At 36.8% G+C, this 15,093-nt stretch overlaps 1 protein-coding gene across 3 annotated transcripts; it reads right to left on the bottom strand.

Moving 5' to 3' along the window:
* Positions 1 to 1,105: 1,105 nt before the first annotated feature.
* Positions 1,106 to 14,197, bottom strand: LOC108319229 (importin subunit alpha-9). 3 transcript variants are annotated; one of them, XM_017550279.2, is made up of 12 exons: positions 13,991 to 14,193; positions 13,217 to 13,395; positions 12,817 to 13,039; positions 11,903 to 12,056; positions 11,662 to 11,764; positions 11,187 to 11,371; positions 6,053 to 6,147; positions 2,613 to 2,763; positions 2,359 to 2,440; positions 2,202 to 2,260; positions 1,825 to 2,130; positions 1,106 to 1,633 (listed from the first exon to the last, which is right to left on the bottom strand). In XM_017550279.2, exons 2-12 carry the CDS (start codon positions 13,266 to 13,268, stop codon positions 1,469 to 1,471), a joined length of 1,575 nt encoding a protein of 524 aa, XP_017405768.1. In that variant the 5' UTR covers positions 13,269 to 13,395; positions 13,991 to 14,193; the 3' UTR covers positions 1,106 to 1,468. The 3 variants fall into 3 exon arrangements, with proteins under 3 accessions (XP_017405768.1, XP_017405769.1, XP_017405770.1); XM_017550280.2 differs by having other exon boundaries at positions 6,053 to 6,132; positions 13,991 to 14,192; XM_017550281.2 differs by having other exon boundaries at positions 1,430 to 1,633; positions 1,809 to 2,130; positions 13,991 to 14,197.
* Positions 14,198 to 15,093: the final 896 nt, after the last annotated feature.

Raw genomic sequence — 15,093 nt, 5'->3', positions numbered from 1 at the left:
TTGTTAATGGCATTCCCTTCTTTTTTTTTCTCCCAAATCATTGAATTTTCTCCTCCAACTGAGTGTTTCTTTACTTTCTTGGTGTCTTGCAGAAGTTCCTCTCTTTTTTCCACTCTTGCCTGTAAACAGACTCAGTTGGGTTGCTCCCTCACATCATGTTTTAACCCCAGGCCTCAACAATTCTTCCCCTTTCACTATTTTGACATACACACCACAACCTATCACACTATCTGAGCAGCTTTTGCAAATTTCTCAATAGCAACCACACCAATGTCTTCAACACAGTTTTCTTCATTACCTTCCTCGTCACATATATTTTCTTCTCTCCTATCTTGCCCTCTAATTCTTGCAAAACCATCAACACTCAAAACAACATCTTTTGACACTCCACGGTAACAACATTTCCCTCATGGTCTTGGTCAACCCCGTCCTCTTCACCTATATCGGTTTCTCTTTTCTTCTCTCTATTGGTTGAATTTTGTCGTCCATATGAGGGTTTTTTGGCTTTCTTGATGTCTAGCAAACTATCTTTCACAACATACCTACCCATTTTTCCCTTTTTCTTCCTATCATGATAAATTTCTCGCTTCTTTTTAAGCCTTTTATGTGAATCTTGATTTCCTATAACATTTCTTTTATTTCTTGGATATTTCTTCTACATTCAACCACACTCATTTTCTGTTCACTAACCCTCCGTTCCAAGATATTGTCTCTTCCTTCCATGCTTCCACCCTTTCTTGATCACTTCTTGATCAATAGGTCAGACCAATTTGATAGACTTCTTTGGTCAAGAAATTTATCTATCACTCAAAACAGAACACACTCACTCACTAAATAACTAAGAACAAACCTGTATTATTAGTGTAACCAAAGAATACAAAATTAGGAAAGCACTCTGCTCCAAGGATTTCCCTTCACAAAGAGTCAAAACTCAATCTACAAAATTATTCAAAAGTCCTCTGACACATGACCTCCCTACCTTTTTATAAAGGTCCCTCCAACCAACTAACAACTAATTCCTAACCGGTTTCCTTCTTTTCTGTACACGTTATATCCTATCACATTATATCTTATCATTATACAATCAAGGTTAATGCAAGAAAGGTTCAATTAAACCATATAAAAATTCATCAATAAAATTCTGGGAGTGTACTAAACTTACTAGTAATTAGTATCTTATGCATATAGGTACTAAATTCTAACAAAAAGATCTGGAACAGAAATACAAACAAAAAATTTACATCTCAACTATCTTGTATGTACTCATACAAGGGCCATCAAAAGTGTACCATCTCAAGCCCTGTATAATTTTATCAAACATAATAATACCAAAACAAATTCTATTGGCCTTCATAAAGAATCGTTGTTCAGCAATGTCATTGACTTGTATTGCTCCATATTGGACATGTGGCAAAGGCGAGGGAAGGCAAGCATTAAATGACAGTGAATCTTGCTAGTATGATACCTACTAGACATCAAGCCCATAGTCTTCTCCAAAATATTTGTCAACTAGAGTATTTGCCATAGTCCTCAGATCTTCATTTTCATGAAACTGAAATCTTTCCATGGCTTCAATCCCATCTTCTTGCTCTACAAGCTTTGGGCCCTCGCCATTTGGCATCCCGCTCAGGACCTACGAACACAAGAAATCATAATCAACTAGCGGTTTAAATCTTAAAACTTGGTATGCTCTTGGTTGAGGTTTGATTTTGTCATGATTACACAAACCAATAGGCCTGATTTACTGACTAAACCATGTAATAGGCGTGTTCTAATCAAAATATATAGAAAGGGATTATTTAGACAACCATTGAAATCTCTTACGAGCTCTGTGAACTGAAGTCCAAGCCTTGCAGCTTCAATATCAGCAGATCTAATCAAATCAATAAAACCTGGCAAGCATCCTTTTTCAACAAGTGAAACCATGTGCTCCAGGATCAAACTTGGCTTGCCATCACCTTTAGTCGGGGCAACACAAAGGTTGCCTAATACATAAGCCACTTCTTTTCTTATATCAAATGGAGCGGCAGAAAGAAGTTCCAATAGCAAAGGCACTGCTTCACTAGAATATATCAACTGTTTGTGCTCAACAAGACCAGCAGCTATATTAGACAGCACCCAGGCTGCTTCCTGCATATATTGTGAAGCTTCTCTTGATTAATCCAAAGGTAAATTCAAAAAATAAAAATTAAATTTTGTACCTTCTTTAAGACCCTGTTTTGACAGTTCAGACATTTTACAAGAACTTCTATTGCATTACCTGAAAATTCCATTAAAATACAGATGTGAGAATTTCATCCATACTGTTTGACCAAAAGGAATGCATTCATCTTAGCAAAAAAAGGAAAATTTACTAGCCTGTAATTTCACGTCCAGGAATGAGAACCGCATTAATTGCTTGGGAATCGCCAGCAATAAGATTACCTAAACTACGCAAAATCTAGAAGAATTTCCATTTATTATTAGAAACAACAGATCAATGAGAATAACATAAGCATTGTAACTTGTGTGTATTATTGATATATGCTAACCACAATAAAAAGTCACAGATGCCAAGAGACACACTTTTGCAACAACTGAACAAAAAAACATAATGCAGTAGAGATCATTACCGGAATCATTAATGGCAAACTGTTTGACGTTGATAATTTATTTACAAGTAATTCAAGTACATCACTCTTCACCAGCTTGTTGGTAGCTATATTTGAAAGGGCAGACAAATAAACAACCACCCATGCTACTTCAGTTGCTAACTCATCATCCCTGAGGTGAAAAAACTATTATTAAGACAATAATCAGGACAGCTTCACAGGGTATGTATTCAATGAGTAGAAGAACTTAACACTTAAGGAAATAAGTTTTTCACAAGGTCATAATGTAAGAACTCAGAATTTATAAAGAAAATTGGAGAAAGACAGGTGTATGCACTGGATTTGACCGATCGGTTTTGTAAGTGGTATATAAATGAAAGTTTCAAATTTCGTTCCATTCTCTACATGCACTCTCTCTCTCTCTCCAAAATTTTAATCTCCTCTTTTCTCCTCCTTCTCTCTAAAAATCTCTCATCTTACATCATCTTATTTACAATCAGACCAAGCTTAAAGTAATTTTGGAGTCAAAAACATCCTTTTCCACCGATCAAAGTCTTGTTTAGAGTTGGTAAGTCTCGATTCCTTGATCTTCTGTGAGATTCCAAAACTTTTTGACACATGCAAGTCAAGTTTCTGGTTGCATGTGTTCATCAACTTCCTCTTCCCATTTCTGATCATATATTTGATCTTTTGGTGGGTCTATTCTTATCAATCAGTGAATTTTAGGTTCTTAGGAATCTCTGGTGGTGAGCAAATTTTGCTTGAGAGTTCGGTTTGGTCAAAGAGGTAAGGAAAGCTAGTTAATTTAATTGTTTGGTTTATGATGCATGAAAATGTTGTTTGATGGTGTTGCATGTGTGTGAAACTGAATGATTGTGTGAAGACTATTAAGTGCTGAATTCATGTTGATTGTGATATCGCATACTTTTGGTTCAATGGCCGAGTGAATTGTGAGGAAGTGTGATGGTGAAATTGAGGAATTTGTGTTCGGTGTGAGTTTGGTTTGTAAAGAAAATCTGGGCAAGTTATTTAGGACTCGTTGAGATCCTTAAGTCACCCAAAACTGTACTAAAACAGAGAAATCTGGTTCTCGGTCCTTGAGTTCACGATTCTGCAGAATTGACTCTCAAATCTGAGATGAAACTCTTTAAATAATGTGAGGAATGTTTAGATGTTCTTAAAGAAGTGTATAGGTCTGTATAATATAAATTGGAAGGATTAGAAGTTGGGAAGAATGAAGGAAATTGGTAAAGATTGGTGTTGATCATAATTTTGCAGTCATTCTGCAAAATTATGTAGTTCGCTGAGGGTCCTTCGTTGACCGTTCGGCTTTCTTCTTGTATTCGGTCTTAACTGAGTTCTACTTTTGTAGAGCTTTTCAGTTAACGACCAATCGGTCTTGTACTAGTATTATGTTTAGTCGTAGCGATTGGTCTTAGTGGGGTGTGTGGTTTCTTGGTAGCGCTCTGTCTTGTACCAGTGCTCGGTCTCGTACTTGCATTCGGTCTTAAATGCGTTCAGCCTCACATGGGCCTTACAAGTTAATGACCATTCAATTATGTGTTGGTATTCGGTTTCGTATACCGTTCGGTCATTGTTAGGATATGGGTTGGCAGGGTATAATGGTTAATGGGTTTAGGATAGAAGTAAAGAGCGGGAAAGTTTATTAGGCTGTTAGGGGGGCAGAGAGAGTACAAATAAGCCTTTTGGTAATTCTGTGGAGGGAGTCACACTGTTGTAGCGTTTGGTCCTACACTAGAGTTCGATCCCTTAGTAGGGCTCGGTATTCTTTTAGAAATCGGTCTACATTGGTACTCGGTTTCGTTGGGGTGTTTGGTTAATATTGGTTCTTGGCCTTGTTTTAGAATAGAAATATTATAGTATTCGATCTTACTTCTAGTAGTCGGTCAGTAATAGTGTTTGGCCACTTCTTCAACATTATCTAGTATGGACCGTTCTATGGATAGTGAAAGACCGCTCAGTCTTACACTAAGTATTCGGTCTAAACTTATACTGTACTTTGAGTGTTTAATTCAGAGGTTTAAAGGTATTATGCATGAGAAATAATGTTGATATTGTAGTGTGGTATGAGATTTCTAAAGTTTGATATAAAAGAGAATTCCAAGGAGGAATGTCTCGGTGGTTGGTTTTCAAGGTAATAGTATGGTATGAATATGGATAGTGAAATCCACGGCGTTCATCCAAACATTCTAATGGTTACCAAGTCTTAAGTAGAGATGGGTAATTCATGTCGTGAGGATAGCAGGAGGCTCTAGTCTAAGGGGGGAGACCTTAGGTGAGGTATAACGGGCTAACCTCGTGTGGCAGCTGATAGGTTTCCAATTACTACACCCACGAGTGCACGAACGGCCAAAACTACGTATTCATACCAGTCCAGACAGTCTAATTAAAGTGGTCGGTCAATATGTGTGTATATGTTTTATGCATGTGTATGAGTGTTTTATCTGTTTATTGAATTATATGTTAACATGATTATTAAATTACACTAGCTTACCCTGCTTTTCTGTTTTTCCATGTTTACCCGTTCGGTTTATCCTTTGCAATGATAATCCAGTGGATGTGAGCAGAAGAAGAAGAGGTCTCGGTGGAGCAAGCTCTAGAAGGAGAGGATCCACCAGTTTAGTACTGACCATTCGGTCTTGTACATAGTTTTGTGTTAGAATAGGTTTCTGCTTAATGTTTTAATTTTATAGTTATTTTGGGATACTTGTACGGTTAACACTTTAATACTAAGTGAATAACAGGTCTATCATATCATTTCATGTAAATATTCTATTATGTAGATTATACTATATTTTGCGAAAAGTTACACATAATACTAAAGAGGATTTGAACTATCATCACTTCTGTCTTTAAGCTCATAATAAACCTATAGAAAAGTGAACTTTATAAGCATACATGTTATAGGCACACAAATTTCAGTTTCAAGGACTTCATCCAAACAAGTCAGGAAATTACAGAGATAATTTTGCTAACATCAATAAGAAATAGTTTAATGGGGAACGAAATGGCACAATACTTGGGAAGGTTTTCACTGATATTAATTGAATTGACATTGTTGCCAGAAATCAGACCAAAGCTAACACTGCTACAGACTAAGAAATTACAGAGATAATTTTGCTAACATCAATAAGAAATAGTTTAATGGGGAATGAAATGGCACAATACTTGGGAAGGTTTTCACTGATATTAATTCAATTCACATTGTTGCCAGAAATTACAGAGATAATTTTGCCAGAAATGACAAAATTACAGAGATAATTTTGCTAACATCAATAAGAAATAGTTTAATGAGGAACGAAATGGCACAATACTTGGGAAGGTTTTCACTGATATTAATTCAATTCACATTGTTGCCAGAAATCAGACCAAAGCTAACTCTGCTACAGACTAAGAAATGACCAAGATAATACAACAAGTAGTCGCAAAGTAATACTCACGCTTTCCTCAAGTGCCGAATGATTGCCTCTAATACTCCATCAACACGAACGAGTTCTGTAGCAGCTTTAGGATCTGGGCCCTGCATGCAAACATACTAAAGTCATGTTAAGTTTCCAGAAAGGAAATCATGTCATGGCAAACACAGTGTTCACAAATAAAAAATGCATATGGAATGTTACATCTTACACAAATCACAATGCAAAAGAAATCACAACATAACGCATCTCAGAGAAAATGACCCCATACAAGCAAATGGACCATGAATATGGTTAGACATGTTAGGATATTTATCCTATTTTATCATCATTATATTGTGTTAAGGGTTACCCTATTTATCATGATTATATTGTATCTAGGATTACCCTATTTATCATGATTATATTATGTCTAGGGTTACTCTATTTATCATGTACTTTTGTATCAAATTATTCTTATAAATAGAAAATTATGAGAGGGATCAATCAAACCCTCTACAATTATTTTACAGTCAAGTTGGTACCAGAGTGGCTCGATCCCGCTCTGATTTCTGTCTCGTAATATCTGTCCGACACCACAGTCCGTCATCAACCGCCACCGCCGGCTGCTGCCCGTCGCCGGCCACCGTCCGCCGTCGTCGTCCATCGCTGTCACAGTTCCGTTCGTCTAAACCCTTAGGGTTTTCTTGTTCCTCGCTGGTACTATTCGTCTTCTTCAGAAATGGCGTCTGGCAGTACTCTTTCTTCGGAAGTCCATCAATTACCTCCGAGAAGCTAAATGGAAAAAATTATCTATCATGGTTTGTTGCCGTTGAAATGTGGTTCCTTGACCAAGGGCATTATGACCACCTTGAGCGAGATGGAAGCCATGTGCCTACTGAAAAAGTTGATAAGTGGAAACAAGCAGATTTCCAATTGTGTGCCCTGTTATGGCAATTAGTGGAACCCAAACTTCTTGTATCTTTGAGGGCTTTCAAAACTTGTCACTCCTTTTGGAAGAAAGCCCAAAGCATTTATGCCAACGATATTCAACGTTTCTATGACACTACGAACAAGCTTGCATCTCTTAAAATGGCAGACCATGATATGGTGTCCTTCATGGTTGAAGCCTAATCTGCTGTCGAAGAACTCAGGATGTTTTTAGAAGTGGACCCATTAGAGGATATCAAAAAGAAATTAGACAAATTTTACATGGTGTTGATCCTTCGTGCCCTACATCCCGATTTTGATCATCTCAAAGATCAACTTCTAACTAGTCATGAGGTCCCCTCTATGGAAACATTGACCACTTGCCTTCTGCGTGTCCCGGTACCTCAAACTCAAGAAGCACATGAACTAATGGAACCATCTGTCATGGTTGCTACACGAGGAAGAGGAGGACGTGGCACTAGAGGAGGAGGACGAGGAGGTCGGGGACGTCCTCAATGCACATACTATAAAAGAATGGGTCATACTCAAGAGAATTGCAACTCCTAACATGGTTTCCCTTCCAAAACCACCAATATTTCGAAGACTGAAACTTCCACTTCGAAGACGGAAACTTCCACTTCTATGTTTTCTGAGGATGAATATCAAGAGTATTTAAGGTTAAAGTCTAACAGCTTGGCACAACCATCTCAATCTCCCAGTACATCAACAGCCTGCGTTTCTCAATCTATGGAAGGTCAAAATCCATGGGTAATTGACTCAGGTGCTTCTGATCACATTTCTAGTAATACCTCTTTGTTCTCATCTATTTCCTTTCGAGAAAAACCTCATTTCATAACCCTTGCAAATGGATCTAAAACTTCCTCCAAAGGAGTCGGCCATGTTTCTTTGTCTCCCTCCCTCAATCTCAACTCAGTCCTTTTTGTCCCTAATTGTCCTTTTAATTTAATTTCCCTAAACCAGTTGACCAAAATGTTAAATTATTCAATAACCTTTGATCATAAATCTTTTGTTATACAGGAGCGTGGTTCGGGGAGACAGATTGGAGAAGGATATGAAGCTGGCGGATTATACCATTTTGGATCTCGTCCAAGGGTGTCCTGTGTTGCTGCTCCTAATCCTAAAGTGCTACATGATCGACTTGGCCATCCTCATTTGTCCAAATTAAAAAAGATGTGTCCTGAACTTAGTGGTCTCCAAACCTTAGAATGTGAGTCATGTCAATTAGGAAAACATGTTAAATCTTCCTTTCCTAAAAGGTCTCAATCAATATGTAATTCTAGTTTTTTCATCACCCATTCTGATATATGGGGACCTAGTCGTATCTCCTCATTTGGTTTTAGATATTTTGTTACTTTTATTGAGAATATTCAAGATGTACTTGGGTTTATCTTATGAAAAATCGTTCTGAATTGTTAGCTATCTTTACATCTTTTTTGAATGAAATCAAGAATTAATTTGGTCAAGTAATCAAAATATTAAGTGATAATGCAAAAGAGTATTTCTCATCCTCATTTTCTGCCATCTTGAGTTCCCATGGTATCTTACATTAGTCTACTTGTCCTCATACACCGCAGCAAAATGATATAGCAGAACGCAAAAGTAGACACTTGGTTGAAACTGCTCATACCCTTTTGCTTGGTGCCCACATTCTTGTCCATCACTAGGGATGTCATCTTAACTGCATGTTATCTTATTAATAGGATGCCCTCCTCCTCTCTTGATAATAAAGTCCCTTTCTCCATTTTGTTTCCTAATGTTCTTCTCTTTCATACATCTCCCAGAGTGTTTGGCTGTGTATGTTTTGTTCATGACATGTCTCCAGGTCTAGACAAACTCTCCGTTCGCGCTCTCAAATGTGTCTTCTTAGGCTATTTTCGACTTCAAAAAGGATATTGGTGTTACTCTCCTGAAACTCAGAAGTATTACATGTCGGCCAATGTCACATTCTTTGAACCATCTGTTCAGGATGCTTCTATCCTCCAGCAGGTCCTTCCTATTCCAATGGCTGAGTCAAATAGCTCCACTATCTCTGTCATTCCAAGTCTTGATCACAATCCTTCTACACCCGTTTCTCCACATACTGAGATCACCCCACACAGGGCCCCAATGGATAGTCCACCTCCCCAAGACAATGGTGAATCTCCTACTTCAGATTCTTCTCCCTCGTCACCTCCTCCCACGCCTCCTGGTGAAAATAATTCAGCATGGCCTATTGCCCTCAGAAAAGGTACTCATTCCACTCGAAACCCTCATCCCATTTATAATTTTCTAAGCTATCATCGATTGTCGCCCTCCTATTTTTCTCTTTTATCCTCAGTGTCCTTTGTTGTTATACCCAAGAATGTGAAAGAAGCACTTGATCATCCTGGATGGCGACAAGCTATGACTGTAGAAATGCAGGCTCTTGATCACAGTAATACTTAGGAGCTGGTGCCTCTTCCCTCAGACAAAAAGGTGGTTGGTTGTCGATGGGTGTATGCAGTTAAGGTCGGCCCTGATGGTGAAATTAATCGGCTCAAAGCTCGGCTTGTTGCAAAAGGTTACACTCAGGTTTATGGTCTTGATTATTGTGACACTTTCTCTCCTGTAGCCAAGATGACTACTATTCGTCTCTTCTTTGCCATGGCAGCCATTCGTCACTGGCCACTTCATCAATTGGATATCAAGAATGCCTTCCTACATGGTGATCTTGAGGAAGAAGTTTATATGGAGCAACCTCCTAAGTTTGTTGCTCAGGGGGAGTCTGGTATGGTATGCAAATTGCATCGATTTCTATATGGCCTCAAGCAATCCCTACGTGCTTGGTTTGGAAAGTTTAACTCCATTGTTCAAAAATTTGGGCTAAAACGCAGTGAAGCAGACCATTCAGTTTTTTACTGTCATTCTTCTCTCGAGAAATGTGTTTACTCAATAGTATATGTTGATGATATTGTCATTACAGGAAATGATGTTGTTGGAATATCTCAACTAAAAGAGTACTTGTGTAGACATTTTCAAACCAAGGATCTTGGAAGTCTCAAATACTTCTTAGGCATTGAAGTAGCGCAATCAAGAAATGGAGTTGTAATCTCCTAGAGGAAGTATGCTCTTGATATATTACAAGAAACATGCATGATTGATGGTAGACCGGTAGACAGTCCCATGATTAAGGACAGAAGAAGGTGAATTATTCTCCGATCCAGAGAGGTATAAGAGGCTGGTTGGAAAACTTATTTATCTTACTATTACAAGGCCAGATCTATCCTTTGCAGTTGGAGTGGTTAGTCAGTTCATGCAGGCTCCATGTGTTGACCATTGGAATGCTCTCATTCACATTCTAAGGTATGTAAAGAAAGCTCCCGGACAAGGATTGTTATATGAAGATAAAGGAAGCATTCAGGTCTCTGGGTATTGTGATGCAGATTGGGCAGGTTCACCTATTGATAGACGGTCTACTACAGGATATTGTGTTTTTCTGGGAGGAAACATTATTTCATGGAAAAGTAAGAAACAGAATGTAGTAGCTAGATCAACCGCGAAAGCCGAGTATAGGGCAATGGCATCACTAACATGTGAACTTATATGGGTGAAACAATTCTTTCAAGAGGTTAAATTTTGTGACATCCATACTATGAAGATGTATTGCGACAATCAAGCTGCTCTCCACATTGCATCAAATCCTGTTTCACGAGAGGACTAAACATATAGAAATTGATTGTCATTTTGTTCGTGAAAAGTTGTTGACTAAAGAAATATGTACTGAATTTATTGGGTCAAACGATCAACTCGCAGATGTATTGACCAAGTCACTAAGGGGTCCTCGGATTGAGTTTATTTGTTCCAAGCTTGGTACATACAATTTGTATGCTCCAGCTTGAGGGGGAGTGTTAGGATATTTATCCTATTTTATCATCATTATATTGTGTTAAGGGTTACCCTATTTATCATGATTATATTATGTCTAGGATTACTCTATTTATAATGATTATATTGTGTCTAGGATTACTCTATTTATCATGATTATATTGTGTCTAGGGTTACCCTATTTATCATGTACTTTTGTATCAATTTATTCTTATAAATAGAAGATTGTGAGAGGGATCAATCAAACCCTTTAGAATTATTTTACAGTTTAATTCTCAAGTAGACAGATGAAGTAGAACAGCTATTATTAAAGAGTTGTAACAAAAAGGTCGATCGAAACAAACAATATGTTAAAAGCAAGTTATTTAATTGATGTATCCGAAACCTTTATTAGGTTAGACAAAGCCCAGGCAGCTGTTCTAACAGTAGAACCTCTGTCTGGTAGCATCATTCTTGCAAGAGGTAGTAAAGCCCCTTGAACAAGCAAAAGATTCCTAAGCTCTTCACCTTCACCGGCCACATTTCCTAGAGCCCAAGCACACTGTTCAACAACAGCTGGATAACTCTTTTCTGCATAAGAAGACCATTCATGAATTTAAAAGGTAACTCTAAATACTAAAATTACTAAAATAGTCTCAACCTTCAAGAACAACTTTGTATAATAATGCTGAATAGAGTATAAAAGAGGACATTTACAAAAAATAATTATGTTTCCATCCCTTTCAGATATGACAATATCTTACAATTCTTTAAAAATTCAAGCTATAAGAATTCCTATTAATCTTTATCATATACAAATATAAATAAAAATAATAATTAACTTCTGTGAAGGCAAAAGGAATCTCAAAGTGATCACTCACCCCCAAGATGAGTAATAAGTAAGGGCAAGGCAGGAAGCAATGCTTTTGTTTCTTCTGGATTCCCTGCAGCAATATTTGTGAGACACCAAGCTGCCTCAAGCAACTGCAGAAGGAATTAACCCCAATAAGTAAGCTCTAAGAAAAATTCTTCCCACTACTCATCCCATACAATAAGCATAGCAAGCATAGGTAAGCCTTTTGTGACATTGAACACCATTTAAAGGAAGAAGAAACTTCAGACCTGTTCATCTGGAGAACCAAACGAAAGACACTGCACAAGAATGGGTACAGCTCCAGCTTTAAGAGCAGACTCAACAGGAGGAAATTCAGATCTTGACAGCAAACGCCTTAATTCTTGAAGGGCCCCAACTCTTTTCTTCACCGCACCCTTCCCCCTATTGATTGAACACGTAAAAGGAAATGCTTAAGCCAAAGTTAATGAATATAGGAACTACATTGACACAATTTAAGTCTTTCTCAGTTTGTATAAAAACATAGCCAAGACAATACTGAAAGATTTAGTAAAAGACCAGTCTAGGACTACAATATAAAAGAAATAAAACAACAAAACACCAATCTTTTGTTGTATAAGTTTCCTTCATTCGTAGATCATCCCACCTCAATCAGAAGACTCGTAACATTAGGTTGGTTTTACATCCTCAGACCAACAAAACTATTGGCTAATTATATGTTTCAACTACACAATTTCAAATTAAACAATTTCAAAAGTCCCAAGTACTTTGACCCCATTTACTCATAATAGTAGTCCTCTGAGTTCACCACAAACTACAAATAATTTACTAAACCTCTTTCATTGTCTTACCACAACCACCTCTGTTTGGATTAACCTCTCCACAAACACTGCAGAAGAAGAAAATAAGAAACAAAATTGAAATTAACTTTCACCACAAGCTAAAATTAGCTTATGCATAAGCTAAAAACAATTCGGGGAGACTTCAGGAGAAATCAACTCCAAATTAGCTCATCCATAAGCTAAACATAATTAGCTTACAAGAGAAATTAATTTCATCTTTTCTTCTCCGAAAGCTTATGGAGAAGTTTTCTCCAAAAAGTCCAAACAAAGCCGAATTCCAAAACAACCAACACTTCCAGCAAGATGAACATTGAAGACCCAACGAGTTCGGAAGAGCTTACTGAAAAGCAAGGGCAGATTTCAAATTTTCCACGGCCACTGAAGTCTGAGACTCCAAAATAGATTGCTCTTCATCAATCAACATGTCACTGTCAATGGCAACTTCGAAATCGCCACCACCAATGCCCACTCTGCAGAGTCTTTTCGCTCGCATCAGCGATTCCCTCCTTTCTTTCCCAACTGCGACTGCATGCTCTCGTCTCCTACTGGCGGCGGCATTCCCAACTGAAACAAAACAAAACAAAACAAAAAAAAAAACACGCGATTGAATCTCTAGATTAGGTTTATTGTCAGAGTTCAAAAACGGAGTTTTACAAACCTTAGCATTTGTCTTTGATTTTTATTTTTTTTTCAACTTTGAACTGCTGAGAAGTGACAATCTAGGGATGAATAGAAACGCACCTGAGGACTTTATAGGAACCCTCCTGTTAGAAGTGAGACCGGAATCGGCCATTGCAGAGAAGCTTAGTGAGTATGCTTGTTACGTTCTGTGAGTGAAGGGTTTTTGCAAAACTGACCGGTGAGTAAGTAAAAGGTTTTCCATGAAAGAACGGGTAAACTCTAGTAATTTTTATACGAGCCTGTTAAAGAGAAAAAGTTAGTATTAATATACAGTTAATTTTAAAATATAGATTTTTTTAGTATTAATTATTAACAATTAAATTAAATTAACAGAATTAAAATAACTACATTGAAATTTTAATCGCTTTATTAAATTAAAAATGAAATATAATAATATTTATTATATTTTATTTATTATTCATTCTAGAAGAAACTTTTACGCTCTGTTCGCTTGAACAGATTGTACTGTTCAGAGCCGAATGCGAGCGAGTGTTTGAAAAGTAATTGGTGTTCGGATGAGCGGAAAAGCGGGTGTTAGTGAAGACGGATTTGCAGGATGGGTTGCTTTTTCATCACCCGCGGGAGTGAAGAAATTTGGAGGGATTGTTGGGAAAATGTCTTATGTACCCTAAAGCTATTAAACAATTCCGTTTAAGTTGCAAACTTATAACGGGTTACGCGTTTGCGTAACCGGTTACGCAAACACACGGCCAAAGTTTTCAAGCATCCAGCCGTGTCCAGCAGGGGCAGCATCACGGTCCAGCGTTGGAAGAGAAGCAACAACACGTGAGGAGGAGGTCCAGCAAGTTGAAACGGAGGAAGCAAACAACTCACCTTGATCCAGCAAAGAGCAGCGTCCAGCAAGTGGCAAGCATCCAGCAAGCACAAGTCCAGCAGAGAAGGCACCCATGAGAGACCAACACAAGAAGCACTTTCTTTCCCTTCTTAGAAAGAGTCACGTCCAGCAGTTGGGCCACGCTTTGCATTTTCCTTTATTTGCAATCATTTGGCTGGATCGGCTTTGGAGAAAAGAGAAAATGGTGCAGCAAAATGGTGACAGGGGCAGGTTACGCAATGCTTATATATTTTTCAGTTTTTTTTATAATTATTTTAATATTATAATTTAAAAAGATGTATATCTTAATAAAATTAGGTATATTATATTTTCTAATTTATTAAAAATAAGCTGATTATTTAATTTTTATAATTTTTAAACATTAATTTTATAAATTATTCATAATATTTTTTTCTTTATAAACATTTTTACAATTAAATATAACATTTTATATTACTTTTATAACTAGGGGCATTTTGGTAATCTTTAATTTCTACCAATTAAACAAATTTTTAAAATCTATCACATCAATCAAATCCTACACTAATTCTCACAAACTTTATTTCCAAATCCACTCTCAATTACTCACAAATCTACTCAAAAAAACAACTAAAAAATTACCCTCAAATCCACTCAAATCCATTCAATTCATCTCCTCCAAATCTATCCAAAAGAACACAGCCTTACGTATAATGATGTGGCTTGGAGTTGTTAAAGAAACGGAAAATATTAGAACATGTAATATTTATGGAATATATGTTTTATGATATTGTACTAAGTCAGAATATATTTCTATGCACGAAAATATATGTTTGATTAACATTTTATATTCTTTGAATATTCTTAAATTTTAAAATAATTAAAAAATAAAAACAGAATGTAAGATGTAATAGAATTAAAAATAGCTTCTTTTATTTATATCAAAACGTAATTTTTGAACTCTACTGTTAAAAAGAATTGTAACGATAAAAAAAATAGTATTTTAGATATCATAATAGTTTAAAATAATGAGATTCATTATTATAATATTAAAGTATTTTAATATAAGTAGAAGTCTTATTTTAAAATATTCTAAAAATTATTTATTTAGAGTTTTTTAACT

Source organism: Vigna angularis, chromosome 3 (assembly GCF_016808095.1).
Source record: "Vigna angularis cultivar LongXiaoDou No.4 chromosome 3, ASM1680809v1, whole genome shotgun sequence".
NCBI lineage: Eukaryota > Viridiplantae > Streptophyta > Magnoliopsida > Fabales > Fabaceae > Vigna > Vigna angularis.
This window is presented reverse-complemented; position numbering and strand designations above follow the sequence as displayed.

Coding starts and splice junctions, on each gene's coding strand:
- LOC108319229 (XM_017550279.2), bottom strand. CDS start 13,268: ATGGCCGATTCCGGTCTCACTTCTAACAGGAGGGTTCCTATAAAGTCC. Junction 2,764..6,052: donor ATTCGGCACTTGAGGAAAGC/GTGAGTATTACT, acceptor TTTTCACCTCAG/GGATGATGAGTTAGCAACTG. Junction 2,261..2,358: donor TCCTGGACGTGAAATTACAG/GCTAGTAAATTT, acceptor TGGAATTTTCAG/GTAATGCAATAGAAGTTCTT.